Source organism: Spermophilus citellus (assembly GCF_964194105.1).
Source record: "Spermophilus citellus genome assembly, chromosome: 4".
NCBI lineage: Eukaryota > Metazoa > Chordata > Mammalia > Rodentia > Sciuridae > Spermophilus > Spermophilus citellus.
This window is the reverse complement of record NC_138185.1, coordinates 136007024-136025178: the sequence shown is the minus strand read 5'-3', so window position 1 is coordinate 136025178 and position 18155 is coordinate 136007024. Positions and strand designations below refer to the sequence as shown.

General features: G+C 33.9%; 1 protein-coding gene across 3 annotated transcripts in view; it reads right to left on the bottom strand.

Annotated features, from left to right (window-relative positions):
* UBR1 (ubiquitin protein ligase E3 component n-recognin 1) overlaps positions 1-18155 on the bottom strand; it is a 147484-nt gene that overhangs the window by 23748 nt on the left and 105581 nt on the right. For 2 of the 3 annotated variants that reach the window (XM_081291719.1, XM_081291717.1), the window contains exons 31-38: positions 17702-17795; positions 16664-16813; positions 12210-12307; positions 8850-8943; positions 7400-7548; positions 4363-4418; positions 3329-3425; positions 328-395 (exon numbers count right to left, since the gene is read on the bottom strand). In XM_081291719.1, coding sequence (XP_081147845.1) covers positions 328-395; positions 3329-3425; positions 4363-4418; positions 7400-7548; positions 8850-8943; positions 12210-12307; positions 16664-16813; positions 17702-17795 — 806 coding nt within the window. The remainder of the gene's footprint in view (positions 1-327; positions 396-3328; positions 3426-4362; positions 4419-7399; positions 7549-8849; positions 8944-12209; positions 12308-16663; positions 16814-17701; positions 17796-18155) is intronic. The other variant, XM_081291718.1, reaches the window with a different exon arrangement.

Below are 18155 nucleotides of genomic sequence, written 5' to 3'. Positions count from 1 at the left end.
TTAGCAACCACATATCAGAGAGAATATTTTGCCTTTGGTTTTTTGGAACTGGCTTATTTCACTTAGCATGATATTCTCCAATTCCATCCATTTACTGGCTTATGCCATAATTTCATTCTTCTTTATGGCTGAGTAATATCCCATTGGAACACCAATAATTTATAATCTTGAACAAAGAGCATAAATTTGAAAGAGGAAAACATAAAATTAGAAATTTGGTGACTTAAAAATATTTTTTTTTTCTTATAAATACGTGCCTAGCATGCTTGAGACCCCGGGTTCAATCCCCAATAAGGGGATTTTTTTTTTTTTTAATTAAACACTTACCAAAACATGAAATAGATCTATAGATAGAAGGCATGGTGTATCTTCTGATTTTAGGTTAGGAAGAACAACTAAAACAAAAAGTTAATGTATTTCCGTTAGTAAGATAACAATGGAGTTAAATAAAATGCAAACCAAAGCACCTAAGATGAAAATATAACACAGTTATAAAATACAGAAACTAGTATATTGTACCTTTAAGATATAAGAAACACAAAGAGATAAATTGAACTGATAAAAAGGCTATAAGAAAGCCTTGAATACAATTTAAGGGTTGAAAGATAAGATTTAAGAGGAAAAGGTGAATGAACTGAGATAACTGAAATAAGAGATTGTTCAAGAAATAGTTGCTGTAGCTTTTTGGTAGAGTGCATGCTTATCATGCAGAAAGCCCTGGGTTCAATCTCCAGCAGTGAACCCACATCCCAAAAAATTCTGAAAAAGAAGGGTTGCTTTCCTAAAAAGTCCTCTCTACGTCCATCCCCCCAAACTGCACATTTTTAAATGTTCTATGATATGAATTATATGAACAGATTGGGGTGGGATGCAGGGAGAGTGTGCAAAGCAATTTAGGTAAAATGAGGATGCAGAAGATTCTCCTCAATAAAACTGATAATGGTTTAAGTGAACTGATGACTGGGGGGAAATGCAGATAGATCAGAAGCTATGATCTTTCGTATCTAGTCAGTATCTAAGGAAAAGCAATAAACCACAGAGTCCAGGAAAGAGTAGCAAGGAAGTGAAATCAAGAAATCAAGTCAACAGGAATGATTTATATGTTATGTTACAACAAAGGAATTAATTCTATCTTAATAAAAACTATTATTATCTATTACTCTTCTGGGTTGAACCCTGGGGTGCTTTACCACTGAGCTACATCCCCAGTCCTTTTCATATTTTTATTTTTAGACAGGGTTTCACTAAGTTGCTGAAGCTGGCCTCAAACTTACTATCCTCCAGCCTCACCTCCCAAGTTGCTGGGATTACTGGCAATGTGCCATTGCACCTGGCAAAGTTATTTTTCAAAACTTGTCCATTATGTTCTTTCCCTTCAGGGCCAAGTTCAAATCTGGCCCTCTGCTAGAGGAGATAACAACAAAGACCCATAGTGATTGCTTTCTTGTCTCAATTTTTCAAACACGTATTTGTGAAGGACACATATATATGGGCATTTGACTATTCTAATGTGTTATAATGTTTTCTTTAATTAAAAAAGAATCTTATCATGGCAGGGACCACATCTTATACTTCTTTATTTATTACTTATAGTTTCAATGCCTTATAAATAAATATGCCCCTGATAATAAATTTTTGCATGAAAAAATTTCATAATAGGCACACAAAGTTACAATAGAAATCAAAGCACATCAGTCCCATCAGTTACTGCTAATTAGAAACTATTAGCTGTCATAATCATCTTAGTCTCTGTCATCTGTAATGATGTTTAGTCTTCTGGTTTGGTGCTTACTTTGAGATATTTTGAATATTATAAATCCCATAATGGGCAATAAATACAAAAGCAATGAGACTGCTTGGAAGTCCTAGTAAAACAAGGTATCTAGATTATGAATGAAATGAAAGAGATATCAAAAGATTAAAAAACAAAATAGAACTATGTAAATATGATAAACTGTTCAATAACAGGAAGAGGGCATAAGAACAAAGACAGGTATGTATAACATGAAAATTTCTGGGCCTGTGCAACTGGCCAACAAGAGAAAAAAGAAAGCGACATAAACAAACAACTTTTGAAATGTGTGGCTAGGAGAATACTTCAATCTTAGATTCCTAGTAACATGAGCTAATTCAGGAATAACTGGAAAATAATTTGAAAAAAATAAAAACTAAGCATTGTAAAGTTCTAATGAAAGTTGGGAGGCAGCCTTAGATGAGTTGTGGAATCACCATATCATCAGAGTGAGCAGAAAGATACTCAAGAAGAGATTCCTAAGAGGCTTGTGGGGATCAGTAAAGAGGAAAAACTGACCTCAACAATTTTTCAAGGTAAACAGCTGCTCTATCTTGGGGGAAAAAAAATGACTGCTAATTAGCCAGGAAAAAAACAAACAAACAAAAAACCCCCCCAAAACAAATAAAACCCTATATCTGGCTTTAAAACTTAAAAAACTCATATAATTCTTATTTGGTAAGAATTTATCTAGGAAGAACAAGCTGAAACCCTCCTTCATGACATTTTGAATTTATGAACAAACTGATTTATAAATAGCTCTTTTTAAGGCTGACCTGTTTGGGTCCAGAGGAACTATTGTTGTAGACTTTAAATGCATAATGGAAATGGAGACCACCAAAATGTAAACACATCCTTTTTATTTTTATACTGAGAATATCATATGGGCCCTTAGTATAATTCTAGCTTGCTAAACTGCAAGAAAATCATCAAGAAATAGTTACAGCCTATCTCTCAAACAAACAAACAAACAAACAAACAAAAAACCCCACAGGCCTGGGGCTGGAGTTGTGGCTCAGTGATAGAGTGCTTGCCTAGTATGTGTGAGTCTCTGGGTTCGATACTCAGCACTACATAAAAACATAAATAGAATAAAGTTATTATAAAACAACACAGGCCTGAGTTCTGACATTATCACAATTAGCATTTCTATTATTTTACATGACTTTGACTCAACAATGAAATAAAATTTTAAAATGATCTATCCCTTTCTATCCAAGTCTATCCCTTTTCTAACCAGATTTGGGAAACAAGTATGTTAGTGATTGAGGATACTATTTCAATGACTAGGTGAATACAAAGAATATAAGCTAAAAATACTTGGAAAATACCTGATTTTTAAACAAAATTGCAAGTACTAATGCGATAGCTATGTGCTTTATTTATTTATTTTTGGTAAACCTGTTGTGGGCATTAAGATTTCATTAGTGAGTACTAACAATTACTGTACTATGTTGTTTCCTAATGAAATACATTGCCAGAAATGCAATAGAAAAATACACGTAACTAAAAACATAATAATTCAGAAGACTGTACCTGATAGGAGCCGAATCAGATGTTTCTGTATCAGGACCTGAGGAGAGGTAATCCTCTGTGCAATTGCAAACTGCATTAATGCTTTCAGACCATTATGCTAGATTGTAAGTAAGAGGAAGATAAAATGTGAAATGATGAAGAAAGACACCATACTTATATATCATATACTTATATTCTAATACGTGTGTGTGTGTATATATATATATATATATATATATATTTTTTTTTTTTTTTTTTTTAATTGTATCAGATTGAACCCAGGGGTATTTGGCTGGGATTATACGCAATGTGCAAGTGCGCTTGGCTGAGTATCCATTTTATTCAGTGTCATTTTCTTAAATGTCTGGGCAATTTATTCTATTGATGCCAGTGCAAATGTATTTCTAGAAATTTTAAAATGATGGTAAGAAAACCAGTGAAATACATCTGCTTCCCTAATAGCAGGATGGGAAGCACACTGTGGACTGACTACAAGTCTGCTATGCTGACTGTCGGGAAAGTAAGAGAAAAATGGTTAGAATGAAAACAGTTTAGGGAATCTTCAGTTGTCCATTTATCTTCACAGGGCTACTGAGCACATTGCTTTAATACTGTTTTCCAGGGTTGCCTATGTTAAAAGGCTTTGGTTGGCCTGAGGCAGAAGTAAACTGTGTAGTATCTATCCATCAAGGAATCATGGCTTAGTTTTATTCCTGAATTCAGTATAATAATTTTCCTAACTCAACCAGCATATATTTAATGCAATATGATAGTGAAAAATCAGCGAGAGGGAAAAACACAGGAGATGCCAGGTTTTTGATTTGTCAATATACAGAGAAGGGGAGGAAATGTAATCAAGTATCACCTGAAATCTCTGTGTGAAATATATTTAACCACTAAGATTGAGTAAATTCTGTAAAGTGCAAAACATAGGCCATTTCCTATGAGACTGAAGCAGCTCTTTTTTACCTCTCTACAAAATTCTGTTCTTTACAGAAAAAGAGATTTAAAAAAGCATTCCATGAATTACATAAACCCTGTTGAAATATACATACCTGCCTATTTTGAAGTGCTCCAAACAGAGGTTTTCCTTCATCACCCAATAGATTTTCTTAAAAAGTAAGAAAAACATAAAAATAATAAATCCAGAATGCTGCTACAATTATATATTGTATTTAGTTTCTATTAAATGTTCTTGAATTTTACATATATATGTATTTTTAAGGGGTCTTGGGGACTGAACCCAGGGGTGCTCTACCACTGGGCTACATTTCCAGCCCTATTAATTTTTTACTTTTAAACAGAATCTCACTAAGTTTCCTAGGCTGGACTTAAAATCCTCCTGCCTTAGCTTCTGGAGTTACTGGGATTATAGGCATGCAGAATTATAATTAAACCCACTGCCTTGCTCATGTTAGGGGAGAGCTCTACCACTGATCTATATCCCTGGGCCCTAAATTAATTATATTTTTGATCAGATGATTTGCAGTTTTCTTCTTCAATGTCTTATTATTTGTATATGCCAAAATTTCCCTATTTTTGAGAGAACAGTAGAGAAGCAAATGTAGACAATCTATAAATTACTAGTATAAACTATAAAGTTCCTATAGAACTCTATAAAGAATTCTTGCAAAAAAGCAAAATACCTGGGTTGGTTTTTCTTTTTCTTAATATTTATTTTTTAGCTTTAAGTAGACACAATATCTTTATTTTATATTTATGTGGTGCTGAGGATAGAACCCATGCATACTAGGCAAGCACTCTAGCACTGAGCCACAACTCCAGCCTGGTCCACCTTTTAATATCTTTTTTATGCAAAAAAAATTTTTTTTTTTTAGAGAGAGTGAGAGAGGAGAGAGAGAGAGAGAGAGAGAGAGAGAGAGAGAGAGAGAGAGAGAATTTTTAATATTTATTTTATTTTTTTTTTTAGTTATCGGCGGACACAACATCTTTGTTTGTATGTGGTGCTGAGGATCGAACCCGGGCCGCACGCATGCCAGACGAGCGCACTACTGCCTGAGCCACATTCCCAGCCCGCAAAAATTTTTAAAAGTAATTTTTATATGTAACAGGAACTCACTTTGCTTAAAAATAATGTGTAAGGCAGATGCATGTAACTTTATAATCTTTTAAGTATAATTTAAAAAGAATTAGAACAGGGACTGGTGTTGTGGCTCAGTGGTAGAGTATTTGCCTAGCACAGGTAAGGCACTGAGTTTGATCCTTGGCACCACATAAAAATAAATAAATAAAATAAAGGTATTGTGTCCATCTATAACTAAATATATATATATGAATTAGAACATATTTATAGAAAAAAGAAGATAATACCAAAACTATGGAAGAGATTCCTAAAATCTGATGTCTACTGCTATAGGAAAGTTTTGGGTAATAAAGAGGCGTCCATGCACTTAATTCAAAATATAAAACAGCATATTGTTATAAAAATACTTCAAAGTGTAGAAGATACAGTGAGTTCCTAAAAAATTATTATCAAAAATAAAATACACAGTAGATCTAAAGTGGCTTGAACAAAGAGTTCTTAATTGCCAGGCATGATGGTGCATGCCTTGTAATCCTAGCAGCTCAGGAGGGTGAGACAGGAGGATCATGAGTATTATGAGTTCAGAGCCAGCCTTGGCAAGGCCCTAAGAAAATCAGTGAGAACTTGTCTCTAAATAAAATATAAAAAAAGGGCTGGGATGTGTTTCAGTGGTTAAGTAAGTGCCCCTGGGTTTAATTCCCAGTAACCCCCCCAAAAGAAGAGTTGTTATTTTCTTCTATATAGTATTATATCTTGTAATTGTAATGAGCAAATGTGCTAATTTAAAAATCTAAGTGATTTTTCACTGGTTTGCTTTTTGATGGGAAATTTCCAACATGGCAAAAAATTTGACAGAAGCCTTCCCCTTCAGACCTGGTTAGCTTCAGTTTGCTACTGTCTTTTCTTATCTCAGATTTCCCTTTTCTGATAAGGTTTTTAGGTAACTTTGGTTTCCCTCTCTTTTCTTTCTTTTTTTTTTTTTACTCTCTCTTTTTTTTTTAATTTTATTTTTTTAGTTGTAAATGGACACAATATCTTTTTATTTATTTATTTTTATGTGTTGCTGAGGATTGAACCCAGTGCCTCACACCTGCAAGGCAGGCGTTCTACCACTGAGCTACAGCCCCAGCCCTTTTTTCCTTTTCTCTCAAAGTATAAAGGAAACAAAAATTACTGGGCATTTCTGAGTTGATTCTTCATTGCTACTTATTCTTGACACCTAGTGTCATAAATGTGCCACTTTTTGGCTATAGTGTACTTCTTGCTATCCCTTTAAAATATATATTTTTTAATATCTTCATTTTTATTTATTTATTTTTATGTGGTGCTAAGGATCGAACCCAGGGCCTCACACATGCGATTAGCACTCTACCACTGAGTTACTACCCTAGCCCTAAAATAATTTTAACTTGTGCTGCTTATGGTCACTATGGTAGTTAAAAGGAGATCAATGTAAAAAAAAATTATCAGACCTAATGGCATCAGGCCACACTACTATACTGAAATATTAGTAATCCTTAAGCAAGGCAAACTATTCTGTGCCATCAGGAAAAGAAATAATTTTCTAGTCAATCAAAATTGTTTCACTAAAACCTCCAAACCAAATTTTTTTTTTTCTTTCTTTCCTTCCTCCCTCCCTCCCCGGTTACCCTGCTCCTGTAGTACTTCTGGTTCTGGGGGATCAAACCCAGGGTACTCTACCACTGAGCAACATCCCCAGCCCTTTTTATTTCTTGTTTTCATATATGGTTTCACTAAGTTGCCTAGGCTGGCCTTAAACTTAGGATCCTCCTACCTGAGCCTCTGGAGTCACTGGGCTTAGGTGTACAATACTGGGAATAGAAACTAGGGTCTTCTGCATGCCAGGCAAGTTAAGTGCTCTACCACTGAGCTATATCCCAGCCCTTTTATTTTGAGACAGGGTCTCACTAAGTTGGCCAGGCTGGTCTTGAACTTGTTATCCTTCTGCTTCAGCTTCCTGAGTAGCTGGGATTACAGGTGTGTGCCACCGTGCCCAGCTTCCAAGCCAGTTTTCTTACAGACTTTACCAATTGCCTGTACAGTGAAAGCACATGTGCTCCAGGTCATCATGGGGACTCGAGGGTCTGTTTCATCAGGAGGCACTTTTAGTCCAATTCTATAGATTGTTGTGGCAAAGAGAATGACCATTTCCTTGATACTATTAGAATACTTGATCCTACAAATAAAACAAAACAAAAAAAGTTACACAATAATTTAGTAACAAGGGCTATTTTCCCAAGAATGCTCATTAGGTATTGAAGCAACAGAAACAACTCCTTTTGACTTAAGTAAACCATTCTTTGTCCAATTACAAATTATAACCCCTGTAGAAGATTTATTCAATAAGATGGGAAAAGCTAAATATCTCTTATACAATGATAATGACCCATATAATTTATCATTAAAGATTCAGTAAATGATTATAGCTGGAAGAGTTCAGATCCAAAGGGAAAAACTGGTTAGAGGGGAATAAAATTCAAAGGAAACAGATCTGACCTAATACATTTTGATGATCAGGAAAGAGACCAAGAAATACTTCCATACTCATCGATAAGACGGGTGTGTGTGGTGTGTATGTGTGACAAATAATACGTATTTGAAGTGATAATTTTTGGTTTTATGAACTTCTACTTGTAATAAGTGTTTTCAGTAGTAATGGGACAGATAATATAAATAAGGAATACAACCAGAGAAAAGTATTCTAGATAGTCATATGCATAAAATAATAATACCTGATTTGGGCATACTATATTTTTTGAAGTGTTATCACATAAATATCTATGTGAAGTAGGTAAGGAAGCCCATTGCTTTTAGTTTTATTTTCCTTTTTTAAAAATATTTATTTTTTAGTTATAGTTGGATACAATTTCCTTATTTATTTATTTTTATGTGGTGCTGAAGATCGAACCCAGGGCCTCGCCTGTGCTAGGTGAGCACTCTACCGCTGAGCCCCAGCCCCAGTCCCATGAGCCACAACCCCAGCCCCTAGTTTTGTTTTCATTGAAAAAAAAAAATGAGAGTACAGGGGTATGACCTGAGGCTTTTCAGGGAAAGTCAAATGTGACTTTAAGTAAAGTCTCTTAAATTCTGATCCACACAGAATTGGCATTTTTTTGCTGGTCAAAAATGGTTACCTAGAGATATTATATATCAAACCACTTAATTTTACTAATACAAATAAAACTCCAGGGAAAAAGAAAGAAAAATGGGATAAAGGAAAAATTTTACAAATAAAGAAGAAAAGAAAGAGGAAAGAATCATTTCCCATTCTTATTTTCACAGCCATTTACAAAAACTTTTTTTTTCTAAACATTTATTTTTTAGAAGTAGTTGGACATAATACCTTTATTTTATTTATTTATTTTTATGTAGTGCTGAGGATCGAACCCAGGGTCTCGTACATGCTAGACAAGCACTATACCATTGGGCAACAACCCCAGCCTCATTTACAAACTTTTTAACCATTTAGATACTTACGAAGACTGAACTCCAAAACTCAAGATGGAATGAAACTCAAAAGTAGAATCTCCCATTCCTTGATTAAACAAGACAGGAATTACTGGGTTTTCTCCTAATAATTTAAAAGGAAAAAGAAAAATAATGAATAACTTTAGTTTTGACAATAATTTTTTTAAAAAATTATACATGATCATTTTAGAAAACCTAGAAAATGCTAATGAACGATAAAAACCACCTATACTTTTCCCACCAGACAATAACATGACATTTGGGTGATATTCTTTTCTCCATAGAAATGTTACACATACCATTTTGTTTTGTTTTGAACAAAAGATAATATTATACAATGCAGTTCTGCATTTTGCTATTCACCTAGTAGATTATTTTTCCTTATCAGCAACTCTTCCTCTGTTATTTCCATTTTTAGTAACACTGCATATGTATCCTTTTAGCAAAGCAGTATATGTTAGTGAATAATCTATCTTTTGTTTTCAGCAGTTTGGTTATGATGGTCTGAGTGGTTTTAAGTTTGTTTAAAGTACACTGAACTACTTGAATGTGTAAATGTGTATCTTTTACCAAATGTGGGGACTTTTCAGCCATTATTTCCTCAAATATTTATTTTCTCTATACTCTTTTTTCTCTTTCTTTTTGGAATCTTAAAAAAAAAGTTACCAGACAAAAATGCTAGTCACTTGCTCAAAATTTTTTAATCATTCTGTGGTTTCTTCCTTTAAGTTCTTTATTTCAACAGTTTTTTTAGATTATGTTCAGTATTTTCTTCCATTAAAAATACAGAAGTCTAAAAAATTAGTATTCTTAAAGACACTAATCACTCGTATTTTTTATTGTTGTCCTCTAGTCATGCTGTCTGATAAATAATAAAGGGACCTTTCCACTTAAAGCCATGTTTGAGACTTCCAGTTAAATCATTTAAAGACCAAAATGACAAAAAACATGTGAAACTAAGGCTGAACTTTTGAGACCTAAATATAAGGATGTACAATCAGGATGTTCATCTACTTTTAAAAAATAAATAAAAAGAAACTATTCATATATATCAAAGCCATTTAAAAATAAAGAATGAGAAGAGCCCTATATGCTGAATTTTTACTGCTGAAAAGAAGTGGCAAATGGTAAGTACATGCCCTAAATAGTTTCTTAGCAAAAAAAAAAAAAAAAAGGTCTTCCATTAAGGAGTTTTTCAGCATACAGAATGTTACTCTATACTCACCAATTGTGAAAAAGGTTTTGCTATTAAGTTAATGGAGGAAGAAAGGAAACTGATAGATCACTGCCAAACTCATACATTGCCAACTATTGTCTTCCCTCTTTCTGCTTCTAAAAACCAAGTCCAAATTTTTATTCATACCCCTCTATAACCTTGCCCTGTGCTCTCCTCTTATTCCCCACTGTGTACCCTCAATTTATTTCTGAAAATGCCATAGTCATACTTCCCTAAAAATATTTTCTCTTTTCTCTACCTGATTGCTCTCTTTTATTTCTACCACACATACAAATCTGATCCAAAGTTAATTCAAATTCCATTTTCTCCATGACATTTTCCTTTACTACTTTAGGCTCTATGAATCTATTTCTTCTTTAAAGCTTTATAAGACCTATTATTTTATACTATAAAATATGGTTATTAATGCCATTTCCTCTTGTAACATTCTCTGAACTGTATAAAATACATGTTTGATGAGGCAGAGAACATAAAGCCTTTACAATGCTTTTTTTATGTACAGTACAATTAAACACTTCATACTGGATAACTTAGATTACTATAGTTTTAAGAAATAAAACCATAATTCCTATTTTTGATCTCTAGCTTTTGTATACATTCTTCATTTTCCCTAAATGCACATAACTAAAAGGTTGTAAACAGTTAAAGCATGGCAGAGGGGGAAATAATCAGGAAATAGTTGGACAAATACATGTGGGTATGGATGATAAAGATAAGACATAAATATTTTGAGTAAAACACCTAGAAATATTCTGAAATATTTTCTAGGTACAGTTTTCATCAATTTTAACTCCAAGGAGGGAATGAGAATTAAAAGACTTTTAAAGCTGGACATGGCCTTGTAGTTCTAGCTACTCAGGAGGCAGTGGTGGAAGGATCACTTGAGCTCAGGAGTTCAAGACCAGCCTGGGCAACACAGTTAAGACACAATCTCAAAAAATGAAAAGAGAAAAATAATAACAAAAACAAAAAAAATTGTACTTTGCCTTCTTCATCTTATTGATTCACAGCTGAATAAAGAAAAATACTTTTCTTTGCTAAATTTTAAAAACGCCTTATACTTTTTTAAGCACATTGCCTTAATAGCCAACAATTCTCTCTCAATTATAGCACAGAGAACTTAAGTAACTTGCCCAAGAACAACAGAGCCAGTAAGTGAATCTTGCTGATTAGAATGAGTCTTGGATCTAAGATTTAAATCAGTCAGTCTGACTTTAATCACTGTCTATTCTGCCAGACAGTATGAAAAACAACTGCATTAAGAAAATGATATACGATGTTCATAGCAGCACAATTCACAATAGCAAGACTGTGGAAGCAACCTAGATGCCCTTCAATAGACAAATGGATAAAAAAAATGTGGCATTTATACACAATGGAGTATTACTCTGCATTAAAAAATGACAAAATCATAGAATTTGGAGGGAAATGGATGGCATTAGAGCAGATTATGCTAAGTGAAGCTAGCCAATCCCTAAAAAACAAATGCCAAATGTCTTCTTTGATATAAGGAGAGTAACTAAGAACAGAGTAGGGAAGAAGAGCATGAGAAGATGAATAACATTAAACAGGGATGAGAGGTGGGAGGGAAAGGGAGAGAGAAGGGAAATTGCTTGGAAATGGAAGGAGATCCTCAGGGTTATACAAAATTACATACAAGAGGAAGTGAGGGGAAAGGGAAAAATAATACAAGGGGGAGAAATGAATTACAGTAGAGGGGGTAGAGAGAGAAGAGGGGAGGGGAGGGGTGGGGAGGGGGGATAGTAGAGGATAGGAAAGGCAGCAGAATACAACAGACATGAGTATGTCAATATGTAAATCAGTGGAAGTGTAACTGATGTGATTCTGCAATCTGTATACGGGGTAAAAATGGGAGTTCATAACCCACTTGAATCAAAGTGTGAAATATGATATATCAAGAACTATGTAATATTTTGAACAACCAATAAAAAAAAAAGAAAAAGAAAATGATATAGACCAAATTTAGTCTTGGCCTTAGAAACCTGTCTTTCATGATATTCAGCGAATTTGTACTTGTGAACTACATTTCACCATAATAATGACTTTTAAAAAAAAAAAAAATCAATGATTCTGAGACAATTTTCACACAGCTAACATAAATTTAAGCAAACCTTTAGAATGCTTCATATTGTAACCTGATATTCTGGCCAGAATAGTCTGTATCCATCTTGTCAAGGTCAAAAGTTGAGCAACAGCATCTGCATTCTCACTGAAAAAATGACATTTAAGAATTATTTGAAAAATCCACTGGTACCAAATCAATGTAAACAGCCAAACTTGCAGAGTCTTTCCTTGAATAGAGATGGCTATATAAAAATATCAAAATTTCTCCAGATTAACTTTCTAGGTTATAGAAACATGCATTTAAATGATTTTTGGGAAGGAAGGGAATTTAAAAGTACAAAGAGTAAAACAAACACCTCATACTCCCATTACTCAGAAGTAAGAAATGCTAGTAAATGAAAATATCATTCTAATTTCTCAAGTAAAAAACTAGGGGTTGTTATTGACTTTTCTGATTCCCTCACACTCTATTAGTAGCATCACAGTTTTACTTTCTTTTAAAAAAATATTTATTTTTTTCAGTTACAGGTGGACACAATATCTTTATTTTATTTTCATGTGGTGCTAAGGATTGAACTCAGTGCCTCATGCATGCTAGGCGAGCACTCTACCTCTGAGCCACATCCCCAGCCCCACAGTTTTACTTTCTAACTATCTCAAAAGTTGATCACTTTCTTCTACCTTTATTACTCTAGACCACCTTATTAGTTCCTAACCTGAACTACTTCAATAGACTTTTAAGGGTTCTTTCTACTTCCATTCCTGTTTTTTTTTTTAAGTATGAATTTATCATGTAGCAGCCCAAAAAAGCTTCTAAAACTATAAATTAGATAATGATTCCCTTGTTCAAAATGCCCCAAAGTTTTCCCATCATAAGTAAAATTTTAAATTCTGACTTCTTGCCTTAGCTCATTTATGAGTTTACAATTTTATAATCTGGCTCCTCCTTGGTAATCCATTCCAAGATGTTGTTTTCTTCCTGTGCCTGAACATGCCAGCTACGTTCCTAACTTGGGGCCTTTGCTGTTGATATTGCCTGTGCTTAGAATTTTCTTCTTCCAGACAGCAACATTACTAGTCCTTAACTTCATTCAGATGAACTGTTACCATCTCAGAGATGAGCTCCCTGACAATACAGTAACTAGCCTTTTTATAGCCCTTTATGCCCTACTACATTAGTTTTTTCATAGAACTTCTCAGTACTCAGCTATTTGTATTTGTTTATTGCCACCCTTTCTTTCATAGAATGTAAATTTCATAAAAGTAGGGATATGATCCAGTGTGCTAAGAACCATGAGGACCAGAAACCATTTTATTAAAAAAGACTACAAAATGGGGCTGGGGTTGTGGCTCAGTGGTAGAGTGTTCGTCAAGCACTGGGTTTGATCCTCAGCACCACATAAAAATAAATAAAATAAAGATATCGTGTCCAACTACAACTAAAAAATATATTTAAAAAAAAGACTACAAAAGAGGAATCTGTTTATTGAAAGGACAATCTTTTTTTTTTTTTTTAAATAATCTTGAGTTAAAATATATAGTGAACTGTGCCAAAATTGCACACTAGGGCATGAATTTGACCAAAACATTTTTTGATTCTCAAAAATGAATGATATTATCACTGGTTATAACTAAATTTCTTTTAAAAAATATTAGCATATAGTGGGTGCAGAGATATATATGCCTATAATCCCAGCTACTCAAGGAGGTTGAGGCAGAAGGATTCCAAGTTTGATGGCAGCCTAGGTAACTTGGCAATACCCTGTCTTAAAATAAAAATAAAGAGTTGGGGAAGTAGCTCAGTGGTAGAGCTCTTGCCTACCAGGTTAAAGACCCTGGGTTCAAGCCTCAGTACCAATCAATAAATCAATCATTCAAAAACTCAGGAGCCAGGCACAGTGGCACATGCCTGTAATCCTAGCAGCTCAGAAGGTTGAGGCAGGAAGATAGCAAGTTCAAAGCCAGCCTCAGTATCTCAGAGACACTCCCATCTCAAAATATAAAAAGGGCTGGGGATGTGGCTCAGCCATTAAGTGCCTCTGGGTTCAATCCCGGGGAAAAAATAAATAAACAAATAAACGAATGAATGAATAAATACATATTCAAAGGGTTAGGGGGGATGTAGCTCAGAGGTAGAGTGCTTGTCTAGCATGTGTGAAGTCCTGAGTTCAATCCTCAGTACCACAAGAAACAAAAAACCTTAGCATATTAGCTTTATTTTTTTGATGAATTCATATTAGATTTTGATTAGATAATGGTTATTAGATAATGAAATTTAAAAAAATCATTACTTTTGATAAAGTTCCTCATACACTTTTAACTTTATTATTTTTATTATACTCATACTGGTGTTCTAAAAAAACAGGCAAATAGAAGCATCTAATAAAAATGTTATGTACAATTATACACGTCAGATTCTGAGTTAACAAAATTATTATTGACAGTAAGCGTTTCAGGGTTCTAACAGACCTGGTTGTAAAAATCAGTTTTTCTGACTTTTGAAAGGACTGCCCTGAAGCATCCTATTCTTAAAGACATCAAGGAAAGTTGCTGAGTCTTCCTTTAGAGAATTATTTACATGCTTCACAATCCTTATTAAAGGGAACAATAGTGTATTTTTTTTTTAAGGCTTGTGCAGACTAATAAGATGTTGAAACTAGACTTCTTGTCCTGTCTCAAGGTACTTTCACCGTTTTTTTTATTTTTGTCTTCCAAGTGTATAACTCTGGGAGAAGTAAAAATACTCATAATCTCTAATTCTTTATATCTTTAAATGGAAATAAGAGTATCTATTTTCAGTACACTACTGTAAGAATTAAATAACATAAGGTAGCAAGCGCTTGGAAGAGTGCCTAGAATACATTAATTACTGAATAAATGAAATAGGGTTTTTTTGATGCAACCTTCTTCCTATATTTCTTTTTAAAATTTTTATTGATTGATTGATTGATTGATTGATTGTAGTTGTAGATGGGCAGAATGCTTTATTTTATTTGTATATTTTTATGTGGTGCTGAGGATCAAACCCAGTGCCTCAGGCATGCTAGGCAAGCGCTCTTCTATTGAGCTACAGCCCCAGCCCGCTTCTTCCTATATTTCTATCTCCCAACAAATTGGAAGAAGATGAAGATGATAGTTTGTAAACCAGGTTTTCCAAAGACATGGAATAGTAGATATACAGCAACTATTACTTGACTCTGCCTGCCATACATATCACTTCTTAACATTTTTTGCTATGGAAACATGTTAAAGGTGGTTTTGTTGTTGTTGGTTGGTGTTCTGTAGTACTGGGGATCAAACACAGGCCCTCAGACTTAGGAAAAGCACTTTACCATTGAGCTGCATCCCTAGCCCAAAGGTGATTTTTTTTTTAATAATAGATTTTTTTTTTTTTAAAGAGAGAGTGAGAGAGGAGAGTGAGAGAGTAGAGAGAGAGAGAGAGAGAGAGAATTTTTTTTTTTATTTATTTTTTAGTTCTCGGCGGACACAACATCTTTGTTGGTATGTGGTGCTGAGGATCGAACCCGGGCTGCACGCATGCCAGGCGAGCGCGCTACCGCTTGAGCCACATCCCCAGCCCCCCAAAGGTGATTTTTTAAAACAACAAACCATTTCCTTTAGCAGAACTTGGGTTTATTATTACGAAATCACTGAAAAGAACCCCAACAAGTATAAATAGTACTGTTATTATTAAATGAAAAGTGAGAATATAAAAATAGTTAAGAAACCCAATTGTCATTAAAAAATGAATATTTGTTGTAATCCCATTTACAGGTTATCAGAATACAGAAATTTTGAAGTCCTAAAGGCTCACCTATTATCGAAACATATACAATGAGTGTTTTTATCATTAGCTTTTCTCCCAGATGTCTAAAACCATAGCATTTGAATTAAAAAAAAAAAACAGAATTAGAAAAATAATACAAAGACCTTTAGAGCTACAGAAGTTCAGATAGCAAGTAATGAAAGTAATGAATTTTTTCACATCTTTTCTCCTGTGAGTGTTAAGGCAGAGAACAGAGTTCTACTGTAATGTTGATTGGAAAATATATGAACAACATCCTGATTTAAGTAAATGAATATTCTAGTTATCTTAAAGACCAAAAAATGGAGCTTTTAATTTTATTTTAAAATATGATTTAAGTTATGAAATAAAACACACTCATTTCTTTTTTTTTTAAAGAGAGAGTGAGAGAGGAGAGAGAGAGAGAGAGAGAGAGAGAGAGAGAGAGAGAGAGAGAGAGAGAATTTTTTTTTAAATATTTATTTATTTTTTTAGTTCTCGGGGGACACAACATCTTTGTTGGTATGTGGTGCTGAGGATTGAACCCGGGCCGCACGCATGCCAGGCGAGCGCGCTACAGCTTGAGCCACATCCCCAGCCCCATACTCATTTCTTTAAAGAGTAAAAAAGAAACTAATAATCTAACAAAACAGGCATAAATTAAAAGATTAAATATAGGTTTTAAAAAAATTAACCAAAACATAAGTTAAAATATACCTATTTATTTTCTGAGGTTGTAAAGGAATAATGGGAATCACAGTATTGCACAGAGATTTGCAAAGAGGGCAAAGATATTCTCCACTCTCCAAGTCAAAAAGGTCAACATGAATGCGCTGCTGAGAGCTCAGCTGTACAGCTTCAAAATACCTGCAAAATTCCAAAGACACGTGTACTTTTAGAACTTGCTTTAATCCAAGTACAAAGATCTGAAAAATTTGCTCCAGTAAACATCTTTAGAACTTATGTACATTGCTTCTCAGCTTTTTAACTAAGATCAAGTGTAAAACTTATATACAAAAAATACACATTAAATTATGAAATAAATAGGATTCCCACTTTTGGGGGGACAAATTGGAAAATTTATCATGGAAGATATAAATTTATAATAAAATTAATTTACTGAATCATAACTTGTCTCCTATCAACAGCAATGTTGACATATGTGTTTGCAGGGACCAACTACATTAGTGAGGGCTATCATAGAAAAATTTTATATTTTAATTAAATACCAAGTGGGTAAACTATTAAAAGATTTCTCAGGAATTGCATTTTTAAATTTTTATCTTTTTTTGACATAAAACTAGACTTCTTGTCCTGTCTCAAGGTACTTTCACCGTTTTTGAGATTTTTTAAAATGAGGATTACTATTATTTTTATGTGAATACTGATGAACAATGTGACTATTGATTAGTTTGTGGAAAGCAAACAGAGGGAGTAAGGAACACTTTAATGGTTTTTTTTTTTTTTTTTTTCAAAGCAGCGCTGGGCATTGAACCCAGGGCTTTCTGCATGCTGAACACATGTTCTACCTGAATTATATCTAGTCCCTGAAAATCTTAAATTGAGAGCTTTATAAAATATTTTCCACGGCTTATATAACAATTAGTATCATGCAAACAGAATTAGTAATTAAAACTGTTTGAATTATTCCAATAAGAAAAAAGGAAAGAAGACATGAGAAAACATGCCTTTTTGTGGCCTGAAGTGAACTTCACTGTTCCTAGTTTTCAAGAACATGTCAGAGGAACAACTTACTTCTGCCAGCATACTGCATGCATTACATGGCCACAGCTTCCTGTGTAAGTTCCATAGGCCAAGTCAGGATCCATGAAAAGTGGGTCTAGGGTTTCTGGTTCAGAAACACAAAAGGAAGAGTTATGAATGCATCTCTTCCAAGATTATAACAAAGGAATGGGGGTTGGGGAAGAAAGAGAGGTCATCAGGTCTAAAATTCTAATCACAAACTTTCACTTCTTAAAAATATCCAAGTATCACAATTTTATGAAAGGAGGATATATATTATTAATAGTAAAACAAAGAGGTAAATATAAAACAAGACTATCAGGTATGATTCTAAAATCAGTGCAGATTGATAAAAACTCAACCTTTTGTTTACATTTTAATTTTGAACATTAGGTTTAAGCTTCATTAGCTTAGTCACTGCAATGATATTCTGATTTAATATCAATTTTCCTTTGCAGTTTTAAAG